At 36.9% G+C, this 21,841-nt stretch overlaps 1 protein-coding gene across 5 annotated transcripts in view; it reads right to left on the reverse strand.

Moving 5' to 3' along the window:
• Positions 1-21,841, reverse strand: part of tln2a (talin 2a) — a 130,664-nt gene that overhangs the window by 32,730 nt on the left and 76,093 nt on the right. For all 5 annotated transcript variants that reach the window (XM_028438619.1, XM_028438597.1, XM_028438626.1 and 2 more), the window contains 17 exons: positions 18,734-18,900; positions 14,721-14,849; positions 12,150-12,263; positions 11,201-11,314; positions 9,980-10,114; positions 9,756-9,884; positions 9,542-9,644; positions 8,270-8,478; positions 7,988-8,107; positions 5,524-5,721; positions 5,289-5,428; positions 2,953-3,046; positions 2,728-2,817; positions 2,485-2,607; positions 1,931-2,074; positions 393-554; positions 69-209 (listed from right to left, as the gene is read on the reverse strand). In XM_028438619.1, the coding sequence (XP_028294420.1) occupies positions 69-209; positions 393-554; positions 1,931-2,074; positions 2,485-2,607; positions 2,728-2,817; positions 2,953-3,046; positions 5,289-5,428; positions 5,524-5,721; positions 7,988-8,107; positions 8,270-8,478; positions 9,542-9,644; positions 9,756-9,884; positions 9,980-10,114; positions 11,201-11,314; positions 12,150-12,263; positions 14,721-14,849; positions 18,734-18,900 (2,312 nt within the window). The remainder of the gene's footprint in view (positions 1-68; positions 210-392; positions 555-1,930; positions 2,075-2,484; positions 2,608-2,727; positions 2,818-2,952; positions 3,047-5,288; positions 5,429-5,523; positions 5,722-7,987; positions 8,108-8,269; positions 8,479-9,541; positions 9,645-9,755; positions 9,885-9,979; positions 10,115-11,200; positions 11,315-12,149; positions 12,264-14,720; positions 14,850-18,733; positions 18,901-21,841) is intronic.

Genomic DNA, 21,841 nt, shown 5'->3' on the forward strand with positions numbered 1-21,841 from the left:
CAGAATCCATGTTAAAAAATAACTAATATCTAACCATCTTTGGAGATTTCATAGAAATGCTCACACACCTCATTGCTTATCTGGGCTGGGATGCTGGCAAACTCTGGGTTGGAGGCAAATATTGTCAAGTTCTCAACAGCCTCTATGAGGGGGGCTGTAGCTACTCGACACTTGTTCCTGTTTTCCTCAGAGAAATCCCCGTCCAAAGCCTGGAAATTAGAAAAGGTCAAATTAGGAAACAAAAAACTGTGAAACTGGACAGTCTCTATGAAATAAATCTCAAAGAATTTTGAACCAACAGATACATTTTAGATTATTGAGAATAAAACACTAATGACTTTGACACTAAAACTACATGTCCAATGCTAACTAACTACAGCTCCAGTCCTTACCTTGATGGTTTTGACCAGATTAGCGGTGCTGTTAGCCACCTCCTTAGCAGATTGGACAAAGTGCCTCTTGGCAACAGGGTTGGTGGTCTTAGAGGAGGCCAGACGGCAGGCATTACACAGTGCTGAGGTGTGCTTAGCAACAATGGTGGCGGCGGAAAGCACCTGCAGTAGATTGAACAATGGAAAATCAACAAACGCGTGTGTTTGAGGATTTAATGTTTAATTTAAGATAATACACTATATATTTTAGAGTAAGGGGTGCACAGAAGGAAATGCATAGATTCTTGAATTAAGTATTTAAAGTGCTTGAGGAATAGAAAAGTGCATAGTAAAAGTAAAATACCGTTTAAACATTGTCAATTCATCATTGGCTGCTCTTCTCAACATTGTGAATCAGCATTTTTATTTATTCCTTCATAATTATGCATTTTTACAATAGTAATTTTGTATTTTCATTAACAAAGTTGTTAAACCCTTCCATTATGCTTGGGGTCAATTTGACCTCATTCATAAAATAATAGTCATATTTCATGACTTTTCCTGATTTGATGGGTACAGTTGATTAAGTATACAATTATTACGTGCTGAATGCATATTGCATGCATTGCTGTTCCTCTGGGGCAGGGGTCTGCAACCTGCGGCTCTGGAGCCTCATGTGGCCCTTTGACTCTTTTGCAATGGCTCCCTATAGCTTTAAAAAAAAAACCTATTGAAATAAAGAGTTGTTATTTTCCAACAGAGGCTATTATTGATTAATGACAAATAAAATCAAGATATAACAATTTGTTAACCTAAAAATAAATCACATTGTGCAATGACTCAGCACCTTCCTACTTCACTTCTTGCAACATCTACAGACCATCAACTTTCCTGCACCTGTGGCTAAGTTTTAAATCCCTGGTAAATAACTAAACCAACAAAAACACTATTATGGAAGAAAATAGAGATTTTAATAGTGTAGGGACAGATTCATTTAACCACCAATGTGCAGGTTAAATATGCATGTTTTATGTGTGGCAAGAAATGAGAAATTAGCATGTGTTGACCACATGATCATGTGTTATCAAACTTCAAGTTACTTTTTGTGGCCCTTTAAATACACTACAGTAACTAAAAATAATCTTTATATAACATTGTGTTCATGTAAACTGAGATGTGTAAGAATTTGAAGATGCAAGATACTGTTTAGTTGTTATTTCTTGATGTTAATTTATTTCATTTTATTTGAATCTGTTTTTAAGTTGCCATTTACGTGATTAATATAAATCAAATCATGAAATCAAACATTATTCTATGTCATTTTAACTGTATAGAATTTCATTCACTGTATTGTCTTCATTGAGAAGGTTTTTTTTCCGGCTCCAGGAGGACTTTAATCCAGGTGAGATGAGGCAAAATGGCTCCTTTGAGAGTAAAGGTTGCAGACCCCTGCTCTGGGGTCAATTTGATCCCAATGGTAAAATGTGTTAGTCATATTTGAGGATAATACAAATGAAAAATATGCATACATATAAGGGGAAGGAACTGTGCGTGTTTACCTGGGACGGGCTGCTCTCTGGATCAACCAGATTCTGACAGGCCATTTGAATAGCCTGGTTGGCCTTTGCAAACTGAATGGGATCCACCAGCCCCTGGTGTCCTGCCTGACTGTTGGGGTCGGACACACCCACCAAGTACGATGCCTGTGGACAAATAATGCACATCACCAAGCTTTTTATTTTTAAATTTGCCTAAACATACAACATTTATGCATACATTATGCAGACACACACATCACATATGTTTGCACAGCTTTCAATTCGGATAAACATAATCTAATAAAAAATGTACTAAAAAACGACTGGGGTAAACACAAAATAATATCAAAAAATAAAAATTAAACCAAAATTGTTAAGTAAAAAAATAAAGATATGTCCAACTGTATTTGCAATTCATTTTTAAGTAAATCTTGCACTTTCATCTGTCATGATATTAATGTATGGTTCTTGTCGTTTTCCCCTTGGCAATGTATGTAGAAATTTAAAGACGATACAAGTTGCTAAGTGACTCTTGTGTGTGTGAGGTGTGTCTCTACTATTCTGCTCTGTCTCACCTGTCCTGCAGCTTCAGTGAGTCCACACAGAGCTTTAGAGGCAGAACCCACGCAGCCCCCAAATGAAGTCACGTCACCCGTTTTGCAGTTCTGAGAAATCCCAGCCATGGATTCTCCAAGGACCTGGTCAGAGCATCAGAAACCAAAGTGAGAAAAAATGGATAAATAACAATAGTCATTTACACAAGAGTGTGTAATAACTATGCTTCTTTTCTGACGACTTGTTTAGTCTGAAGTTCTAACCTTAGAGTTCTCCATCACGCTCTCAATACAGTCGAAATAGGAAAGGTCACTGACTGGTTCATTGGGATTGTCCAACAAGCCTCTGACTGCCTGTGAATGAAAAGTTAGAAGGTCTGAGATTTACCACTTATCCACTTCTCTTAGAAATTAAATAATCAGGAGTATTTTTTTTCTCTTCATCTAAAATGAGCCAAAATGAAACTCTCTTCAAGCATTTGTGTTTACCTCCAGCTCTCGCAGGGCATTGTCACATTCCTTCTGGCCAGGAGCCTGCTGTGTACACAGTGTGATCAGCTGGTTGATGCTGTCAGTCACAGCCCTGAAACACAGAAATGCACTTTAGAAAAAAACCCCACATAAATACACTTTAAAAATCCCACTCTTGCGTTTGGAGCTAAACGACCACAAGTGTAACTGAGAATAATGGCTTAGACCGATTATAATGTTTCCGAATAAAAAAACTGTACTACTGATGGACCAAAAATTGGGCCAATGAAAATTTTTCTGTGAAAATGGCTCCAAAAGTCAATTTTGAAACACGTTTCCCACCGAAACTGGATGTTGTCATGATACAGCAAACACCGTGGCCAGCATGCGCTTGTCTGGAAACGGACCAACCTGTCCGCGGAGCAGCTGTGTTTCAGTATATCTGAGCACTAAAGCCTCTTCTAAGTAGAGGTTGAGACGGAGCACGAAGTGAAAACAATAAAAAGTTCACTCTCAAGTGCGATCTATGTTTCTGCGCACTGTACACTGACGTGCACATCCAAAAAATCATAACTCTACGTGTCAGAAGCATAGATTATATATATATTAAAACACTGCTCAATTGTGCATCATTTCTTGTGCATGCTGCTTTATTTTCACATTCAAGTAATGATCTTTACAACAATGATCAAGTACAGTCGCGATGATGTGCAGAGGATCTGAACAGATCTCAGTAAAACATGTCCGAGCAGACTCTAAAGCTCAATATATAATATATATAATAATATACAGGACTGAATCACAACATAACCTAACCGCTAGAGCGGACATGGGCTCGTCTGTGAACGGTCGCATTTACAGACCTTGGAGAAGCTGTTAGCTTACCAATACACCACTTAGGTGTAACACTGCTCTCCCTTTTTATATCCTCCCTATAATAAAAGATTTCTTACACTTCCTTAGGGAGGGCTGGTGATGGTCACAATTAGGCAATAAAATAAATCAATTAATTTTATTGCAATAACAAAATATGCGTTGCTGTCTCATAATGATTGCACTTCTTTTAGTGTTGACCTTTGACAGCATGTGCACACAAGGAAAATAAAAATAAAAAAATTCTTACCAACACACAGAAAGAGATTTGTCACTTTTATAATAAGTGTTGACTAGGCCACTGGGAGTGAGGACCATGGCCAAGGCAGGCTAACTTGATAAAATCATGTTTTTCTGCAGTCAGTGCCTTCTCCTCACCCTTCTCTCTCTTCTCTGTTTCAGGTGTCGTGAAGCTGATTATGGCAGTTCCTGATCTGTGGTTCACGGCTCAACTAGTCTGGGACACTCTGATGTTCTATCTCTCTATCCTGTTCTGTTGGTCCTTCTGTCCACTAACCCCAACCAGTCACAGCAGATGGCTGCCACCTCTGAACCTGGTTCTGCTGGAGATTTCTTCCTGTTAAAAGGGAGTTGTTTCTTCCCACTGTCACTAAATGCTTGTTCATGTGAATCTTGTTGGGTTTTCTCTTTCTTAATATAAATATTTGATAAGTGCATTGAGATGACTTCGTTGTAAATTGCGTTATACAAACAAAGTTGAATTGAATATATATTGTGTATTGTTTGAATGTCAGTGCTAAATATTTGTATGTATTTTTTATTGTTTTTTTCTTTGAAGCATTAATATTAAAGATGAGATTGCAATGCTTTAGTGAGGTAAGTATACAGTCACATCCATAAATGTAATTGTAGTAATAATTGGCAAAATAATGACTTTCAGGATTTCGGTTTTTGAGTTTGGTTCCATCATTTTTGGTTTAGGCCAATAATTTTCTTGTTTGCTTTCTTCTGTGTCAGAAATTGTGTCCATTCTTTTCCAAATTGTCAGTTAGTTATTCATCATTTTTTTTTATTAGTATGACAGAAATGTCATACAATCATCTACAATTAGCCTCATTCATTCACTTCATAATCTTATTTTACTGTGAGCCGACGTCTGCATGCATTTTGGTGCCAACAACTAGTGAACACTATTCCTAATATCATCCTTGTTCCTCCTGATAATTCCCAACATACTGTAACTACACTGTGTCAGTAAATTACTTTTTACTGTGCACTTATCCAGAACTGGAATCATACATTCAAGCTGTTCAATTTCTCCAAGCCAATTACATGCTGAACCAGCCATGAAATATGACATGGGGAGATGCTTACATCAGCATTTACTGGAGCCTTCAAGTCAGCAAGTGCAATATTTGATTTCCATAAAATTCACATTAGTTGGAAACGTGTGTGTGTGTGTGTGTGTGTGTGTGCGTGTGTGTGTGTGTGTGTGTGTGTGAGTGTTTTTTCTGTTTTACCTTGCAGCAGCTGCTAGCAGGTTTTTGGCGTTAGCTGCTGCTGGATCCACAGACAAACTTTTAGCAGCCAGTAGCAGTTTGCTCGAAGCCATGGAGATGTTCTTTAAGTTCCCAATGACCTGCACCTGGTCGTCTGTCTTCTGAAAGGCCATTAGACAAATATCTGATATTTTTATGTGCCTCAGTTGAGCAGCTTATTAAAATGCCCACATTATTCAGGAGGTGACGGACTGACCTGAGTGTGACCGGCCATTTCTATCCCAGCATCTAGGAACTCATCAAAGTCCTCGCTAAACTTTCCAGAAGCGGCTGCCAGCTGGCGGCTGGAGCCTCTGGAGGCATGAACCACGTCCCCAGCGGACTGGTTCAGGCCGGCCGCTGTTTGGTTCAGCTCACTCTGGGCCTCCTGGAAGGTCTTGGAAGCCGGGGGGATCTGATAGGACACATGCATGAAATCCACATTGAAAGCGAGGACAAATAAATTCTTGCATCATTTTCACATCCTTATGAATAATTGTTTATGACAGTTTGAGCAGATGTTGCGTTCCAGCCGTGGGCTTTAATCCACTTCACATCATGATTTATGTAATCAATTTCAAGATTTGGTTTTAAGATGTACTTCTGTAAACATGTTGATGTTGCAATTGTCTCTTATGAAGCATCCTACGAGGATTTCACTTCTAAAGATGATGTATTTAACAAGTTTTTAGGATTTATAGCTCTCAAAGCATTTTTTTCTCTTTAAGACAATATGAATTAGCAAATAGAAAATATGATTGTATTTTTCTATCAAAACTTCATCTTTTAACTGCTTTTAAGTAATGACAGTAATTTGTAAATGCATGAGCTTTATGTTGGCATGGTTACACAAACACCACGGGTTTGATCCATAATGAATGATCTGAGTGAACTCTCGCTACTGTGTCTAAAATGTTCTGAAGTTTTTTTTTCTCTGCTTAGTTTATTGTTCCTCTTATTTTCCAAAAGAATGACTCATTTCACTCACTTAGCCAGAGGCCAAATAAATACATAAATAAATAAATCAATCAAGCTCATAACGGTTCAGTTTGGTGCATTAAGCAATAAGTAGGGAATAGAGAAAACACGTTAAATCTCAGATAAATGTCTGCTGTTCAATAGTGACTAGAAATGTGATAACAATGCAGAAAACACAGTCCTTACTGTTCCAGTACACTAGTTTAACATAATTTGTGCAATTACTTTTGTCAAACAATGGCATTTATTCAAGGTTTCGTCCATAGACAAAGTTTTATAATATATTAAATCAACCTTAATAATATGTCCATGTCTGATAGTGAAATATAAGATTGAAAACAAAGTGATTTAATTCATTTGACTTAAAAAACATAGTCAAAAACATCTGAAAAAACACAAGTGACTGCAGTGGTGCATTGAAAAATGACAGTGGGAAAGAGGGAAAACATATTAAAACTCAAATAAATGTTTGCTGTTCAATAGCGACTAAACTCTACACATGCAATGTGTAAATGAATTATGGCCTGGCCCGGGGAACGTCTCCACGCCAAACAGCAAGTACCAAGTTCAAGAGAATTCAGTCAAATGACTCGGTTCCACTGAGTAAAAGAATATGAAATTGTGCAACGTAAAATCATAATCTACGTTGAATTGCATTTGAAACGATGTATCACACAAATATGTTCTGATAAATGTGGAAATTCCCAGAAAAGGGGGTGGGACCCCGTCCTCCCCTCTCAAAAAGGTCCCCAAGAGGCTCTTGACATCCACTCATAGAACATCCATGTCAAATTACAGCTCGATTCAACAAGCATGGAGTATGGAGTAATGGGCCCCATTTATATATTGATGTGTCAATGAGTTGGTACCACCAACTGTCGCAATATTTGACTCACAAATAAATGAGAAAATGACTTTAATGGAAATTGAAAAAAAATAATCTATGTTGAATTACCTTTGAAACAATATATCACACAATTATGTTCCCATAAATATGGAAATTACCAGAAATGGGGGGTGGGGGATCTAACGAGAACTAACAGAAGAGTAGTCATTTCAAAAATGGGGCCCCCGGGTGCCCCTGTGACACGTACGGGGTAATGGGCCCCACTTATATATTGGTATGTGCCAATGATTTGCTACCACCAACCGTCGTAATATTTAACTGGCAAAACAATGACATTTTTTTTTCTTCTTCTTTTTCTTCTCCTGGGCACCAAATCAATAATTGGGTTCCGAGTGTCGATGCATAAACATCCATAGATTACACCTACCAAATTTCAGCACGATCCGTTCACAAATAATAGAGGAGTAGCAATTTTAACTAGTGTCCACAACAACAAAAAGAACAAGAAGAAGAAGAACAAGTGGCGTTTTGAGTCCGGTAACTTGGCCTCAAAAACACGAATGTCGCGCTATAAGACTAAATGTTTAATACATATCCTAAATCTCCTAAACTGTGTTGTGGAAATTGGCAACCTAGTAAAGTATGTCTTTATACAGTAGGTTATATATATATACATATTGTTTCAAGTTGTTTATCTGTGTGTGTATGTGTCTTTTCTTTTAAAGTTCAGGGATTATCTGAGACAAAACATTTTTTCTTAAATTATTTTGCAACATGCAATTTAATTAAGTATATTTTTTGTTATATAACACATTCTCTCTTTTCCAAAGCTTGGTGCATCACAGGTAGTACTCACTGTTTCAATCAGCAGCTTCTTACTGGCTTCTCCGATGCTCTTTAGAGCCATGTCCACATCCTTCTGTCCGGGCAGGCAGTTAACACAGTTATTCAGGGAGTGAGAAACAGCCTTGGCCACCTGGACAATAAAGAAAAAAACTGCACAATGAGCTGGAACATTTGTCCTGCACAAATAGGCTTCAATGACTTAAACCCAAAACAAAGGCTTTTACACTTTATTTGCCTCCTGCTCTGTGTTAAAACAGAAGTCAAGGTTATAGGAATCATCATTCACTCTAACCTGTGCCAGCCTCTGCTGACTGTCTGCGTCTCCCTGAGAAATGAGAGCCTGCTTGGCCTCGTGAATGAGGAGAGCTGAGCCGTCCATCACATCCCGAGCTGAGTCCAGCATGGCGGCCGCAGCTTTGGGGTCTGTGGTGGATGCAGCAACACCACGGGCCGCCTGGGCCAGGGTTCTCAGGGCCTGGGCCGTCTCCCGGGCCGCTATTCCTGAACATTGGATCAAAAGGTTAAATGTAAAAAACAAATGACAGAACAGGAATGACTGAATTCGTTGATTATTCCGATTTAAAACCAAATCAAAATAACAAATAAACAGCGTGGTTATTTTGTTTTACTGACTTAAAACCAAAACAGAAAAATCAAAAACCAGAAAAGGAGCGTTTTTCTGTTTGTGTAATTAACAGTAACAGCGACACAAAATAATTTGCAACACATTGATGTAAGGAGAAAAAACAAAAGGAAAGACAAAACCATCTGATTAACAAGATCAGTATTAATAAATTACCAGTAAACGACAAGACTTTTTCCTCTCAGGAGTTTGACAATGCATAGTGTTCTCATTTAAATTGTATAAAAGTAATAAAACCTCAGAAAAGCTTTGTTTTTGCTGTTGTGTCAATGCATAAAAAAGCTGAACATTAATAAACAGGAAAACACTAACCCAACAAGAACTGACGGAGACGTTAATCAACATGGTCACAGGCAGAGCTGGGGTTAATTAGAATTGAAATTGTGTAACTGATAGATATTTACAATGATGGCGTAATTATAATTGCACTGTAAAATATGTTGCTGTTGTAATCGTAATTGAACTGCAATTGAGTTCAGATAATTGACTTTTTAACCGTAATTGCCATGGAAAGTCTACTAAAACTGATTTATAATTTAAACGCAAACCTGGGGAACAATGTTACTGTTCTATTGCTTACACATACAGTATGTAGTTAACAATTTTTAAAATATGTTTCATATCAGTGCTCTTGAGGATAATTTTTTAATTTAAAAAAAATGTAAATCTAGGGGTATACTGACAGAAAAAAAGGCCCACACCAAAAACATTAAAACCAATATTTTCATGGATAAGGAAGCCTAAGAAATGAAACCAAGAGATGAAAAACAAATGAGATGATAGATAATATTTTTTAGTGTATTTTACAGCTGATTTAAGACATGTGTCAAAACTGACCCAAATTCATAAAAGATGCAATACAGAAAGTAAACATACGGTAAAAACAAAATAATAATGAAGCTTTAACTCTGAAGGACCAACCTGTGTAGTGTTCATTTCCCTGTGCTGCACAGGTAAGCAGCTGAGCCATGGACGAGCCCACTGACTTAGAGGTGCTCCCCAAATCCTGAGCGCACTTCTCCAACTGACGCAGAGGGAAACAAAGTAAACCAGTGTGTAACAGCCAGGATTACCAAAGTCCAAAGTACTAGACCGTGCTTGGTTTTCACTTAAAAGTATGAAGTATATTTCTTACCGTTTCTCCGGGGAGTGGTTTCAGCTGAGTGTTTATAGCAGCCAGCTTGGCGTCCTGCAGCTCGCTTCGTAATGTCTGGACGGCAGTGAGAGCAGAATCGATCTCCATGGGTCCACAGGCTTCGTGGGCCTAGAGGAAAACATTGAAAAAGACATTGACATGCACATAAATCTACGTGGTTGTTGGACGCATACGTAAATCCGTCGGGTGAAATTGAATCATACCGTCTGTACTGACATCCTCAGCTCAGCCAGACAGGTAGCCAGGTTTTTGGCACACTGACCCAGTTGCATGGCTGCAGCCTGATCGGCCACTGTGGGAACAGACGACTTGGCTGAGGTCACCATCTTACTGCCAGGCTGCAAATAAAACATTGTAGGGAAAAAAAAAATGGGAGAAATCAGCAAAGTATGTTGTAAAGGAACATGTGGCTTAGACCAGTGCATGCCACCAATCGAAAATGTTAAAAACTGAAACTTTGTATCCTATAATAGAAGTGTGTCGTGAATGGGAATCCAATAAACACAAAGAAAATGAGTTTTTATGATGTTTCACATCTGTACTAAATAAAAAGTGCAATGCACAATCTGCATTAAGTGTTTTTAATAGGAATCAAATGGACAACAGCAAAAAAAATCTATTCATATTTTCTATATTTATTTTTCTGGCAGAAGATGATGGATGAATGGATATAGTTATTTTTTTCAAATAAAAAGCGGAATTAACAAAATGCAGTCATTCTTATCAAAGCGTCTTGAATACAAATATAAAACAAAACATTAAATATGATTAGAACTACAATTGAACTTTATTCTGATAAATATTGTTTTGTGTTATATATTCATATTATATACTTAATAATAATAATAACAACAACAAGAAGATAGTCATCAACATCCCCTGCCAGATTGGTTCTCGTTATAACTCACAACCTTGTCCTAAATGTACTAAATCTAAGAACTTATCAGAATAAGTTCTGGCACAAAGGCAATAACTCCAGAAAAAATATTTGCGCACTTCTCATTTACAAACTTCATCAACGTATTGACACCCTGATGTCACACACCACATTTAGTTATCCTATCTTAAACGGTTTCTGAGAAAATCTGTCCCCTTTAACTCGGACAGACGGATGGAACTCAAACCTATATCCCCCTTCCACATGTTCTCACTGCACAGTGGTTGAAAACCACTGTCCTAAAGGCTAATTCTCCCCTGGATGTTAACATTAGGTACAATAAAACATTTCACTGGAGCTACACAAGCCTTTGCACTCCACTCCACTGCTCCTTTAGATGCCTAGAATAAAATGAGGCTACAGCCTATTTTTAAGGATTGTCCACGTGATAGAGACTCTATTTTTATTGCTGCACTAAAGTTACTTGGAGAGATAATATTGCTGTTCTAGCTTAGGTGTTAAACAGTGAGGCTAAAACATGCTGCACCTGTAGGAAGTTCTGACTGGCAATGATGAGGGCGAGCTGGGCACTTGGATCCTCTGGTTTGGCCTGACTGCCACGGACCCCCTGAACAAGCTGTGGGATGTGGTCTGCTACTGCCTGTGAACACACAACACACAACACACACACACACAATCAACCCTCATGGACTACCTCACACTCAAGGCCCAGGGGCCAAGTCAGGCCCTTTAGGGCAAGGGTGTAAAACTAATTTTAGTTGAAGGGTCACATATGACTCAAGTGGGCCGGACTGGTAAAGTGCATGTTTTTATGAAGGAAATCACAAATTCAAACAAATTCTAGAATGTCAAGCAATTGCTCAAAATTCCTTGACTTTGCAACACATTTTCTGGAAATTTGCAATGCAATTTGCCAGAATTCTGTAAGATATTTTGTGAAAATGCTCCAGTTTTTTTAAAAATATTTGCAATTTAATACTACTATAAATAGTGTAATATTGCATCCCCCATCATATTTTATCTACAACTAATTACAAAATAATTTACAAAAAGTCCTTCCTGCGGGCCAGACCAGATGACCCAGTGGGCTGAACTTGGCCCACAGGCCTTGGGTTTGACATTGTGCTTTAGAGCATCAAATTCAGCCTGCTTAGTAGAAAGTTAAAAAAAATTACCAACTAATTCAGTTCCACAATATTTGCAGCGCTCAGTTATCAAGTTCTTAAAATAAACGACGGCAGTCATTTTTAATCTCAAATTGTTGAAAGAACTTAAAATTTTTCCAAAATCTGGCAAATTTTCCTCAAATTATTCCATGAAATTTTCTCCAATTCCCAAAATCAGGTCAATCTAAATTTTGACATTGTGTACATTGCAGTCAGACTATGGGGTTCATATGATGAAATGAAGAAAGAAAAGGAAATGCACCCCAATGGGATGTAAAGTGGCCCCTCTGTGCCAACACGGAGCCTCACCTTGCAGCTCTGCACCAGCTGCTGGTGAGCAGCTGTGTTCTTGTTGGAGGCGGCGGCGTTCTGTGCAGCGGCGATGGTCTGAGTTGCTGCAGCTGCGGCCTGCTTGGCTGCATTCTGCAGAAAATTAAGCAAATTACAAAATAATTACACAGCTATCAATTGTGCTGCATATTCTAATGATGCAAAAGCTTGGTTAAGTTTTTGAAACTTTAATCTTTCCTTTTTATTTGTCCTTTTTTTTTTTTTTTTTTTTAAATCATTGCACTCTACATTGTCTGCATTCGAAACGATTTCACCCTTTCATTTCTTTAACAACCTCCTAACTAACCTGAAAAGTTCTTTTTGTTATCCATTTTATTTTGTTGACTTTAAGCAACAGGAATTTGTCATTCAAACCCTGCTGCACCAATGGTCTTCCTGGAGATAACGAGCATATACAAATCTGCATTTGGTTTGCCGATGGAATACAAATCAAATGCCGATGGTCTCTCATCACAGGACTGGGTTTGCCATGCAGGCCACATTATCAGTCACTGTGACCAGATTTGAATAAAGTCCAGAGGACAAACAGTCATTTCCATCGCAGGAGTGAGTTACAGTGCAAACGCATCAGTAAACTGATTAAATACAGAAATGTATTTTTATCCCAAAACTTCATCTTTTACCTGCTTTTTAATAATAATGACAATAATTTGTAAATACATGAACTTTATGTTGGCACGGTCACACTAAAATAGTAAAACACTACAATGTTCGATCCATTGGTGCATAAAGCAATGACAGTGGGGAATAGAAGAAAACATATTAAACCTCAAATAAAGGTCTGCTGTTCAATAGTGACTAGAAATGTGGTAACAATGAAGAAAACACAGTCTTTACTGTTTTAGTACACTAGTTTAACATTAGTTCAACAATTACTATTGTTAAACAATGGCATTTATTCAAGGTTTCATACAAGGGCAAAGTTTTATAACCCTTATAATATGTCCATGTCTGATAGTGAAATATAAGATTTAATACAAAGTGATAGAAAAAATAGTCAAAAACATCTGAAAAAAACAAGTGATTGCGGTGCCATCAAATTAAGTGAAATGAATATAAAGCTGCAGGTAAAATGAGATCAAAAAAAATTTGACAAAAATAAAGAGTGAGGTGAAAAAAAACAAATCATCACCAACTAACGTATAGAAAGTATTCACTAGCTTCAATAATTTCACAGCACAATGTGGACCCAACTATGTCATACATAAAGGGGTGGATTCACTAAAGGTTTAGGGGTATTAAAACATGTGCAAACTTCACTCCACGCGCTAATGAGGAGTACAAACCCCGAAGAATCAGGACTGTGCGTGTTGAGCACGTCACAATGCGTCCATAATCCATTTAGCGCGTTTCCCTCTGATGAATATGTAAAGTAGGGTGGAGCTCATAAGGGGCGCAAAAAAATGGGAGGAGGTGATTGTTTTTGCACTGAAAAACAGTACGACTGACAGGCAGGTGCAAACTCACACACAGAGATCATTGCTGCACAGCGGAAATGGAAAAAATGCTCCAGTTAATCTTTCTAGTATACGAAAATAATTCAAATAAAACAATAGGCAATATTGACAGCCACTGAATGAGAAAACGCAGAGTAAAGTGTGTGTGAGGGAGAGAAACAGCTGGATGCCTGAAGCCCGTGCGGAGTCCGGTACGTGTGTGTCCACTGTGGTGCAGAGGGTTGCTGTGCACGAAGCTCCATGGATGTTGCACCAGTGAGCTCCTGTGTCTTTCTCTCCATGTTTTGACCGTCAAACTCTCGCGTCGCGTCGATGTCAGGCCAGAATTAGCTGTGTAATTTACGCAGTGATGGAACAATGTTCACATGTTGAGTGTGAGTGACACAGGAGCTCAGACCTGCTGGATGATGCTTTCCGTGGACTGATAAGAGCAAAGTTACAGTCCTGACGAAGCACACACGATAAGTTAGGGGCAAAAAATTAACATTAGCTTTTAAAGTTTACTAAACAGCATTTTTATTTGTTTATTTTGTTTTATACATTATCAAATGTTTATGCAGCAGACGGAGAAGTCCACCAGCCTCCACTTGAACTTCTTCAAATGTAATTTTGTGCTTCTGTGTGCTCACCTCTCCACATTGAACGAGCAAAATGTTCATTTAAATAGAGCGGTCACAACCACGTCTATACACGCATACACCTATTAGTGCCGCAATGTTAGTGAATTCCCTACAGCAGGTGAATAAACGGTGCCACCAAAGAATTTAGGGACGCACCTGGTTTACCACCCTTTATTTCAGATCTTAGTGAATCCGCCCCAAAGCCTTTATTTTACTTTACTTTAAATAGATAAAAATCTGTAAAATCTTTCATTCATATTCTGACCTTCTCGACCAACTACAAGCAACTTTAAAACTAATTTTAATTTCACAAATCAACATTATAAGCCCTAAACCTTGTGTCCTTTGCAACTTTGTTTCTTAAATATTATAATATTACTAACTATGTGTATTCAGTGTATTTTAATTGGAGTTTGTCATTATTATAGTTAATATATTGCTGCATGGCTGACCTCCAGTCTGTTGATCAGCTTTTTCTTGATGGCGTTTTGAGCGGCAGCGTTGGTGGCGACACGTAGGCCCTCTGCAGCCTCCCTCAGTCTCTGCTGCTGATCTTCATTCTCTGGATACGCTGCTGCTCCCTGAAAGCACACACAGAAAGATCAGCCCCACAGGACACAAGAGAGCAAAGGAAAAGCTTCCTCCTGTCTCCACTCCACAAAAAACTATAAAAAAACCAACAAATGACACCTTTCCTCTTACTGGTTTGTGACGCTCCTTCCTCCTGCTGCTTGAGATAAAAGCTAAGCCACTACCATTAAGTTAATTGTAAGGATCACCTTCAGCTGAACGGACAGGAAGGTGTGCATGGCAACCTGTGACATCAGTGCTGAAGTTAATGCTTAACCCCAGAGCTGCTCCTGACAAAGCAGGGAGTGTGCAAACACAAACACTGGACCTCACTGGGCTTTACCCATAGCTGTCATGGAAGGTGGATGTCTGAAGACGCAGAGCATATTTATAAATATAATTTAAATAATGCTTCTACTGCTGATATTATCAATTTAAATATCATTATCCTAAATGCCATTAAAATGAACATTAGGTGGGGGAACACTGAAAGTAAAACACTAACTGTCTGACTGGAGACTCAACACAAAATAGAATTTTCCAATTATATGGTATGACAACACTGACTACAGATGAGAATACACAAAAAAGGACTGTTCAGAACAACTCAAGAATGTTTGACCAGAGAGACATGTAAACCCATGTAAATTTGCGATGGTAAAACAGGGGACGGGACCCAGATAAGCAAATTGCTTCTCTCGTCTCCTTTTTCGGCATGTACAAAAAAAAAAAAAAAAAAAAGTAAAAAAAAAAAAAAAGTGAATGTAACCATGTCGGAAATAAACTGAATAAATAAATAAATAAATAAACCTAAATCAGTGTTTCTAAGAAAGCATTAATTAATAATTAATTATAATTAATTCAAAAATATGGGGTTTTGTATTGTTTATTTTAAGTTCAAAATGATTATCATAATAATGATGATGAAAATGATCTTAATTAGAACACAAAATGAAAATACAAGATATGATAAAAACTATAGAAATAAATCTATTCAGGAGGCACTAAATACAGTTTATAGAAATGAGATTCTTTAAAATGTGTGTTATCCCTCATTCGGCCATCATTATGATCTATGGTTGTTTTTTCATAGAATTTTGAGCAAAATGTTGCAGTTGGACAACGGGGGTATTTGGATTCATACTGTAAATAAGAGAAAGGGGGTGTTAAGCCAAAAAAGTTTGAGAACCACTGATCTAAATCTGTGTTTCTCGATTGTGAATGTGTGTACCACTAGGGGTACAAAATAGAGAGAGAGAGAGAGAGAGAGAGAGAGAGAGAGAGAGAGAGAGAGAGAGAGAGAGAGAGAGAGAGAGAGAGAGAGAGAGAGAGAGGAAAATTAACAAATACAAGCACAAAAAAATGGGGGTTTAAAATGTGTGTTTTCTGTTAAAAACAATAATCATAATAATGATGATGGAAATTCTCTTGATTAAAACATAAACTGAAAATACAAGGGTCAGTGTTGGTCCCACACCAGGAGAGAAGATGACTGGAAATGATTAAAAAAAAAGTAGAAATAAATCTATTTGGAGGCATCAAATACCATTTCATTCCACTTATCTACAATGTTAAAAACGTCTGTTAACACATACATTCCATCATTATGCTCTATAGCAGGGGTTCTCAAATTGTCTCACCCTGGGACCCACATTTTGCCACGGTCATTAAATCGTGACCAACTTTAACCAACTATAATAATTTTTCCAAAAATAGCTGTTGAAAACACACACACACACACACACACACATATATATATATATATATATATATATATACATATATTTTTATTAAAAGAACACTAATGGGCCTAGAAAATCTAATCAGAACAGGGGTGTAATACGTCGGTGGTTCTCAAACTTTTTTGGCACAAGTACCACTTTCTCTTATTTCTGAATACAACATTTAGCTTATGAAACTATTTAAAAACAACTATAGAGCAGAATGATGGAATAAACAAGTGATCACACATATTTTAAAGAATCGCATTTTGTAAATAAGAAAAAAGAAACACTATTTAGTTTAGTTTCCAACCTTTTTTTGGATCGTGTCCCCATCAAGAATTTATTGCTACCCTAAAGACATTTTTTTCTAGAATAAGTTTCTGGATCATGTTTGAGCTAAGATCTATATATATATATATATATTGTTTTTACTGAATTTTAGTTGAACTAAATTCACAAATTGAAAGTATTAAAATACAGTTGTTTAAGATTGTGTTGCCTTAATTTAAAAAAATTTATTGGATGATTTCAGACGACCCCACATGGGTTCCGGCCCCAAGTTTGATAAACCCTGATTTCGTGGCTTCTGAATAGATTTATTTCTATAGTTTTTATCATTACCGGTCATATCACGCCTAGGGTGGGACCAAAACTGACACTTTATTTGTTAAGTGATTTATGGGCGTTATCTATGACCAATAAATATACACTAAGAAGGATTATTTCATGAGGACATTATAAAGGACTAAATATTATAAATACAGTCCTTTGAAGAAGGATACACATTACATATCATCATCAAATCATGTAAATTATAACCTGACAGAAGTTTTTGGTTGAAAAAAAAAAAAAAAAGAAAAAAAGGGTCTCAGAAAGGAGAAAAATACATCAATTTGGTAAATTAGCTGCCATGGCAACAGCTAGGTAAGACCCACACTTCCATTGACACAAACAAACGTCAAGCTGTGACAGTGATGAGTCTGGCATCAGCGCCGACCAGCAGCTGGAGGGCATGGTTTCATTTCCATGGTGGAAGTGAAGAGTTATTAATATGAGCGAGTGATTCTGTGGGCAGATAATGAGACGTGTGGAGAGGAGAAGAAGATAAACAGTGTGTGGTGCAGATGGAGAAAAGTTGAGCAGTGGAGCCTGGAGAGCAACGGCTCTCCTAAATACAGCACTCAGAAATCTGGTCAAATTGAATTCTTAATAGATAATGCTATATTCATACATTAGAAATTTGAATTATCATTTCATATCTTAAATATTATTCAAAATTTAACACAATTGTCAATAATGACAGCAAAAGGAAGCATTACTGTAATTGAATTTCTTGTACTTTTTGACAATATTTCAAAATCAGTAATTTTACTTAAGTACGTTTTGAAAGAAGTAACACATTACATTTCTACACCCAATCGTTACTGAGTACATTATTATTTTTTGTTTTAAAATGTTCAACGGACATTGTGAAACTACAGAAAATGAAATAACCAGACAACAATCAATTGCATCACATCATAGCCGACCAACCAGATTAAACGTGACGCATGGCGCCAAAACAGCATTAACTACTGGGTATTTTCTCAGTTTTAGAGTTCATAAATGTAGCTATACTTAGAGCCTGATAACTTGTTTTATTTTGAATTAAATTCATTAGTGTTATTTTATTTTAAACAGAATTTTACATTTTGACAAAAAAAAAAAAACATTTTTTTAATACAGATATATTTGTGGAAAAACAATGAAGTTCCAATTGTGCAAGATTTTTTTTTGTACAATAGTTTATACATGAGATATTTACTGTATGGCAAGGAAACTGTGTCAAAATGTATTACCAAACACGTGGGCAGTGAAAGTAAGTAGTAACTTTTACTTTGAATACTATCTATATGAGCTTCTTTTTGAGTATTTTATGTAGGATTTAATTGTATTTAATTGTATTTATACTTGAGTACAATTTCGATCAAGTAACAAGTACTTCTACTCGAGTAGAATATATCAGTACTCTTTAGACCCACATGCTCAGAAAACATGTCCATGTATGAACTAAAGCAGACCTTAGCTCACTCACTCCTGATCCCATTCTGGTGATAATCTGAATCTCAAAAATAATGAAATACAACCCCAGGATGTCGAGAACCTGATTCAAATTCAGTTCCATTGCTCACCTTTGCTGCCTCCACCATCCTCGCAGTGGCATCAGCCAGCAGCTTAGCCGCCGCCAGCAGCTTCTTAGAGTTGTCTACATCCACCTCAGCTTCTGCGTCCGACCTCATCGCATTTACCAGGTCCGAGGTGGCCTGAGCGAGAACACGAGCCTGACGGACCATCTCTCCTGTGGAGTGACATTGAAAGGGAAGAAAACAAAGTTTAGAAAAGATACAGAAACCATAGATTACCACAAAGCAGTCATGTTGTGACGATGCAGGAAAAAGGGAAAAAAGACAGATTAAAAAGTTTTCTGAGGAGTGATATTGTACGCATTTAACCTTTCAGCCATCACCCCTTACTCAGCTTTGGGAAAGTTATAACATACAAAAAAAAAAATTAAAAACATTAGAGAACTTTAGGAAAAAATTTGTAAACTTCAGAAAATTCAATTTTGTGGCCAGAGAAGAGCCAGGGGAGTTAACATTAAAATATCCATTTGGGGTCAATCTGACCCCAGGAATATTTGCCTCCAGAAATTAATTTTCTGAAAAATTTTGACCAAGTTTTCATGTCAGGCACTTTGTTTATTTGCTGAATACATAAATAACTATTGATAATGAAATCTTGACCTGTTCTCTAGCGCCACTATCAGGCCAAACTTTTAAAATAAAATTAATTTCTCTTAAATAGTATACATCCAAATCAACAAAATGAATGACCACAAGACTATGAACCCTATTGGTTGTTGTGATGATATGACATTTCCTGCAGCGCCATCATCAGGTCAAACTTTCAGTTTTAGACTTAGTGTATCTTGAAAATCTTTCATCCAAATATTTTCTAATTTTGGATGCACGTTCATGACTAACAGAATGAACCATATTGATTTATGTTGGTGACTCTTATTTAGCCATTTCTATCTCCTTTTTAGTAACATGGGTCCTCCTCAACACAATACCCTGTCTCAGACACATTCTCCTCTAAGTCAATTTCACTGTGAAAGAGCTGTTCCAAAACCTCATTGACAGTAAACCTTTTCCTAGAGGACATTTTTAAGAGAAAGAGAGCGTGTGCAGATTGCAATACACAGAAAAATCCTTGGCCAGAGAAGAGCCTGGGATGGCAACCAGGGCCGGCCTTCCCGACAGGCAACACAGGCGGCCGCCTATCCAAATTGCACGCCAACTAATTTCTTTTTTTTTTTTAAATAATAATTTAAAAAGGTATAATAAACGTGAAACACACCCTTTACAATCACTGTACATGTTTTCTCTTAATTGAATATTAATATTAAAAATTTGTAACTATACTTGCTAATGTTCTTCCCAGATTTATTTTGTTTCAATTCTTGTTCTATTCTATATAATTCTATTGTGTTGTTTGCACATTGTGTTCATTGGTTTTAATATTTGACTAGTAAAACCAAACAGGAAAGTAAAAATTTCCTTGTACATCTTATTCTAACTTTTGATTGCACTGTTTTGCATTGCTTTTGGATTTTGCACCATTTTTGTTATTGTTCCCTCGAGACATTTGCACTATACCTGGAGGTGTTATATTATATTATAGTGCATTATTCAAAGTTTTAAAATGGGTTGTATTTTGTTTTTCAATGGTTTGTTGTGTCACACAACTGCATTGTTTGATACTGAAAATAAATAATAATGTTTACACACCGTGTATAGACAGAAAGAAAAATGTTATCTGTTTTTATTTATTTATGTGTCAAGGTCCACTCTTGCCTAGGGTACCGAATTACCTAAAGCCGGCCCTGATGACAATGCAAAAAAACTAATTGAGAATATAATCTTTAAAAAGAGACCTCTTCCTCTCTGACAGTAATAAGTACTGTCTAATGAGCAAGTTCTGGATGTTTGTAAGTAACATATTTTGTGAATATTATAACATACATGTATAAATTGGCACCCTGTCACTGGAAAAAAAAAGGGTGAAAGTAGTTTCCATCGCCATTCTGTGTTTCCACGTCTTACTGGTCTTAGTGAACTGTTGAGTCAGTATCAGCTTCATACTCTCCAGCTTAGACAGAAATAAGAGATTTTCTTTGAGTTAGCAATGATTCTAACAGCCTGAAACTGAAGCTGACGGGGGGAAAAAAAAACCTCACTTAAACCTTCTGACCTTTGAAATGAGAAAACTGTCTGATGCTCCATTTCCCACTGTTTAAAGAGCACAACGTGCTTAGACCGATGGCTTCTTTATAACAAAAGCAAGGTGGGATTTAAATAAAACAACAACACACACACACACACAAAAGCTTTAATATTTAACATTTATCAAATAAATCTTAATTTCAAATCAAGAACAGGAGCCTTTAAATATCTCAGCAGTCTCGACGTTTTCCCTCAGGCTAATAAGTGATTGCGAAAAGTCTCAATAAGGCTGCACTTCTGAAAAATACTATTTTATATTTCATTCTCTTTCCAGCTTCCAGATGGACGGGTCAATCAGTTGGTCTGAGCTGACCTCTGGTTCCCTGTGCTTCTACTGTCAGACATCGCCGTCATCTCACTCAAGCCCGAGCACGAGTTATGTCTCTGAGGAGAGGACGGTGACTACAAACACAATGGGACCTTAGAAATCTGCTGTCAGTTTACACACAAAAAAAAAAAAAAAACAGCTCACAATCTGTGCTCAAGAATGATGTTTCCTCACACCTAAATGTAAAACTTACATGTGGAAGTTTTTACTTCAAACTTCTGTCTCAAATCAAATAAGTTCAATAGAAATTCAAAAATTCTAGCTGTGAAATAAAATAACAATTGTAAATACGTAAAACTATGATGCAGTAAAATTGTTACAGAACTAAGAAGAAAAAAGGATAAAAATCTACAGATAATATGAAATGGTTCTTACATTTACTTTTAACCAAAGTAAGAATTTATATTTGACACTTAAGCAGCATCAAAATAATTTACACAGTGTTAAACATTCATACATTGTCTTTTATCAAATACTGTTGTTTTTTAATATGGAAATGGTGTGATATGTTGTTAGGTAGTTGCAATTTTCACTGTATATTTTGTTGAATATTTCCTGTAATTTGTATTCTTTTAGGGTAACAATTGAACATTCTGTCCAGGGACTACAGATGAAAAATAGCCTTC

Source organism: Gouania willdenowi, chromosome 3 (genome assembly GCF_900634775.1).
Source record: "Gouania willdenowi chromosome 3, fGouWil2.1, whole genome shotgun sequence".
NCBI lineage: Eukaryota > Metazoa > Chordata > Actinopteri > Blenniiformes > Gobiesocidae > Gouania > Gouania willdenowi.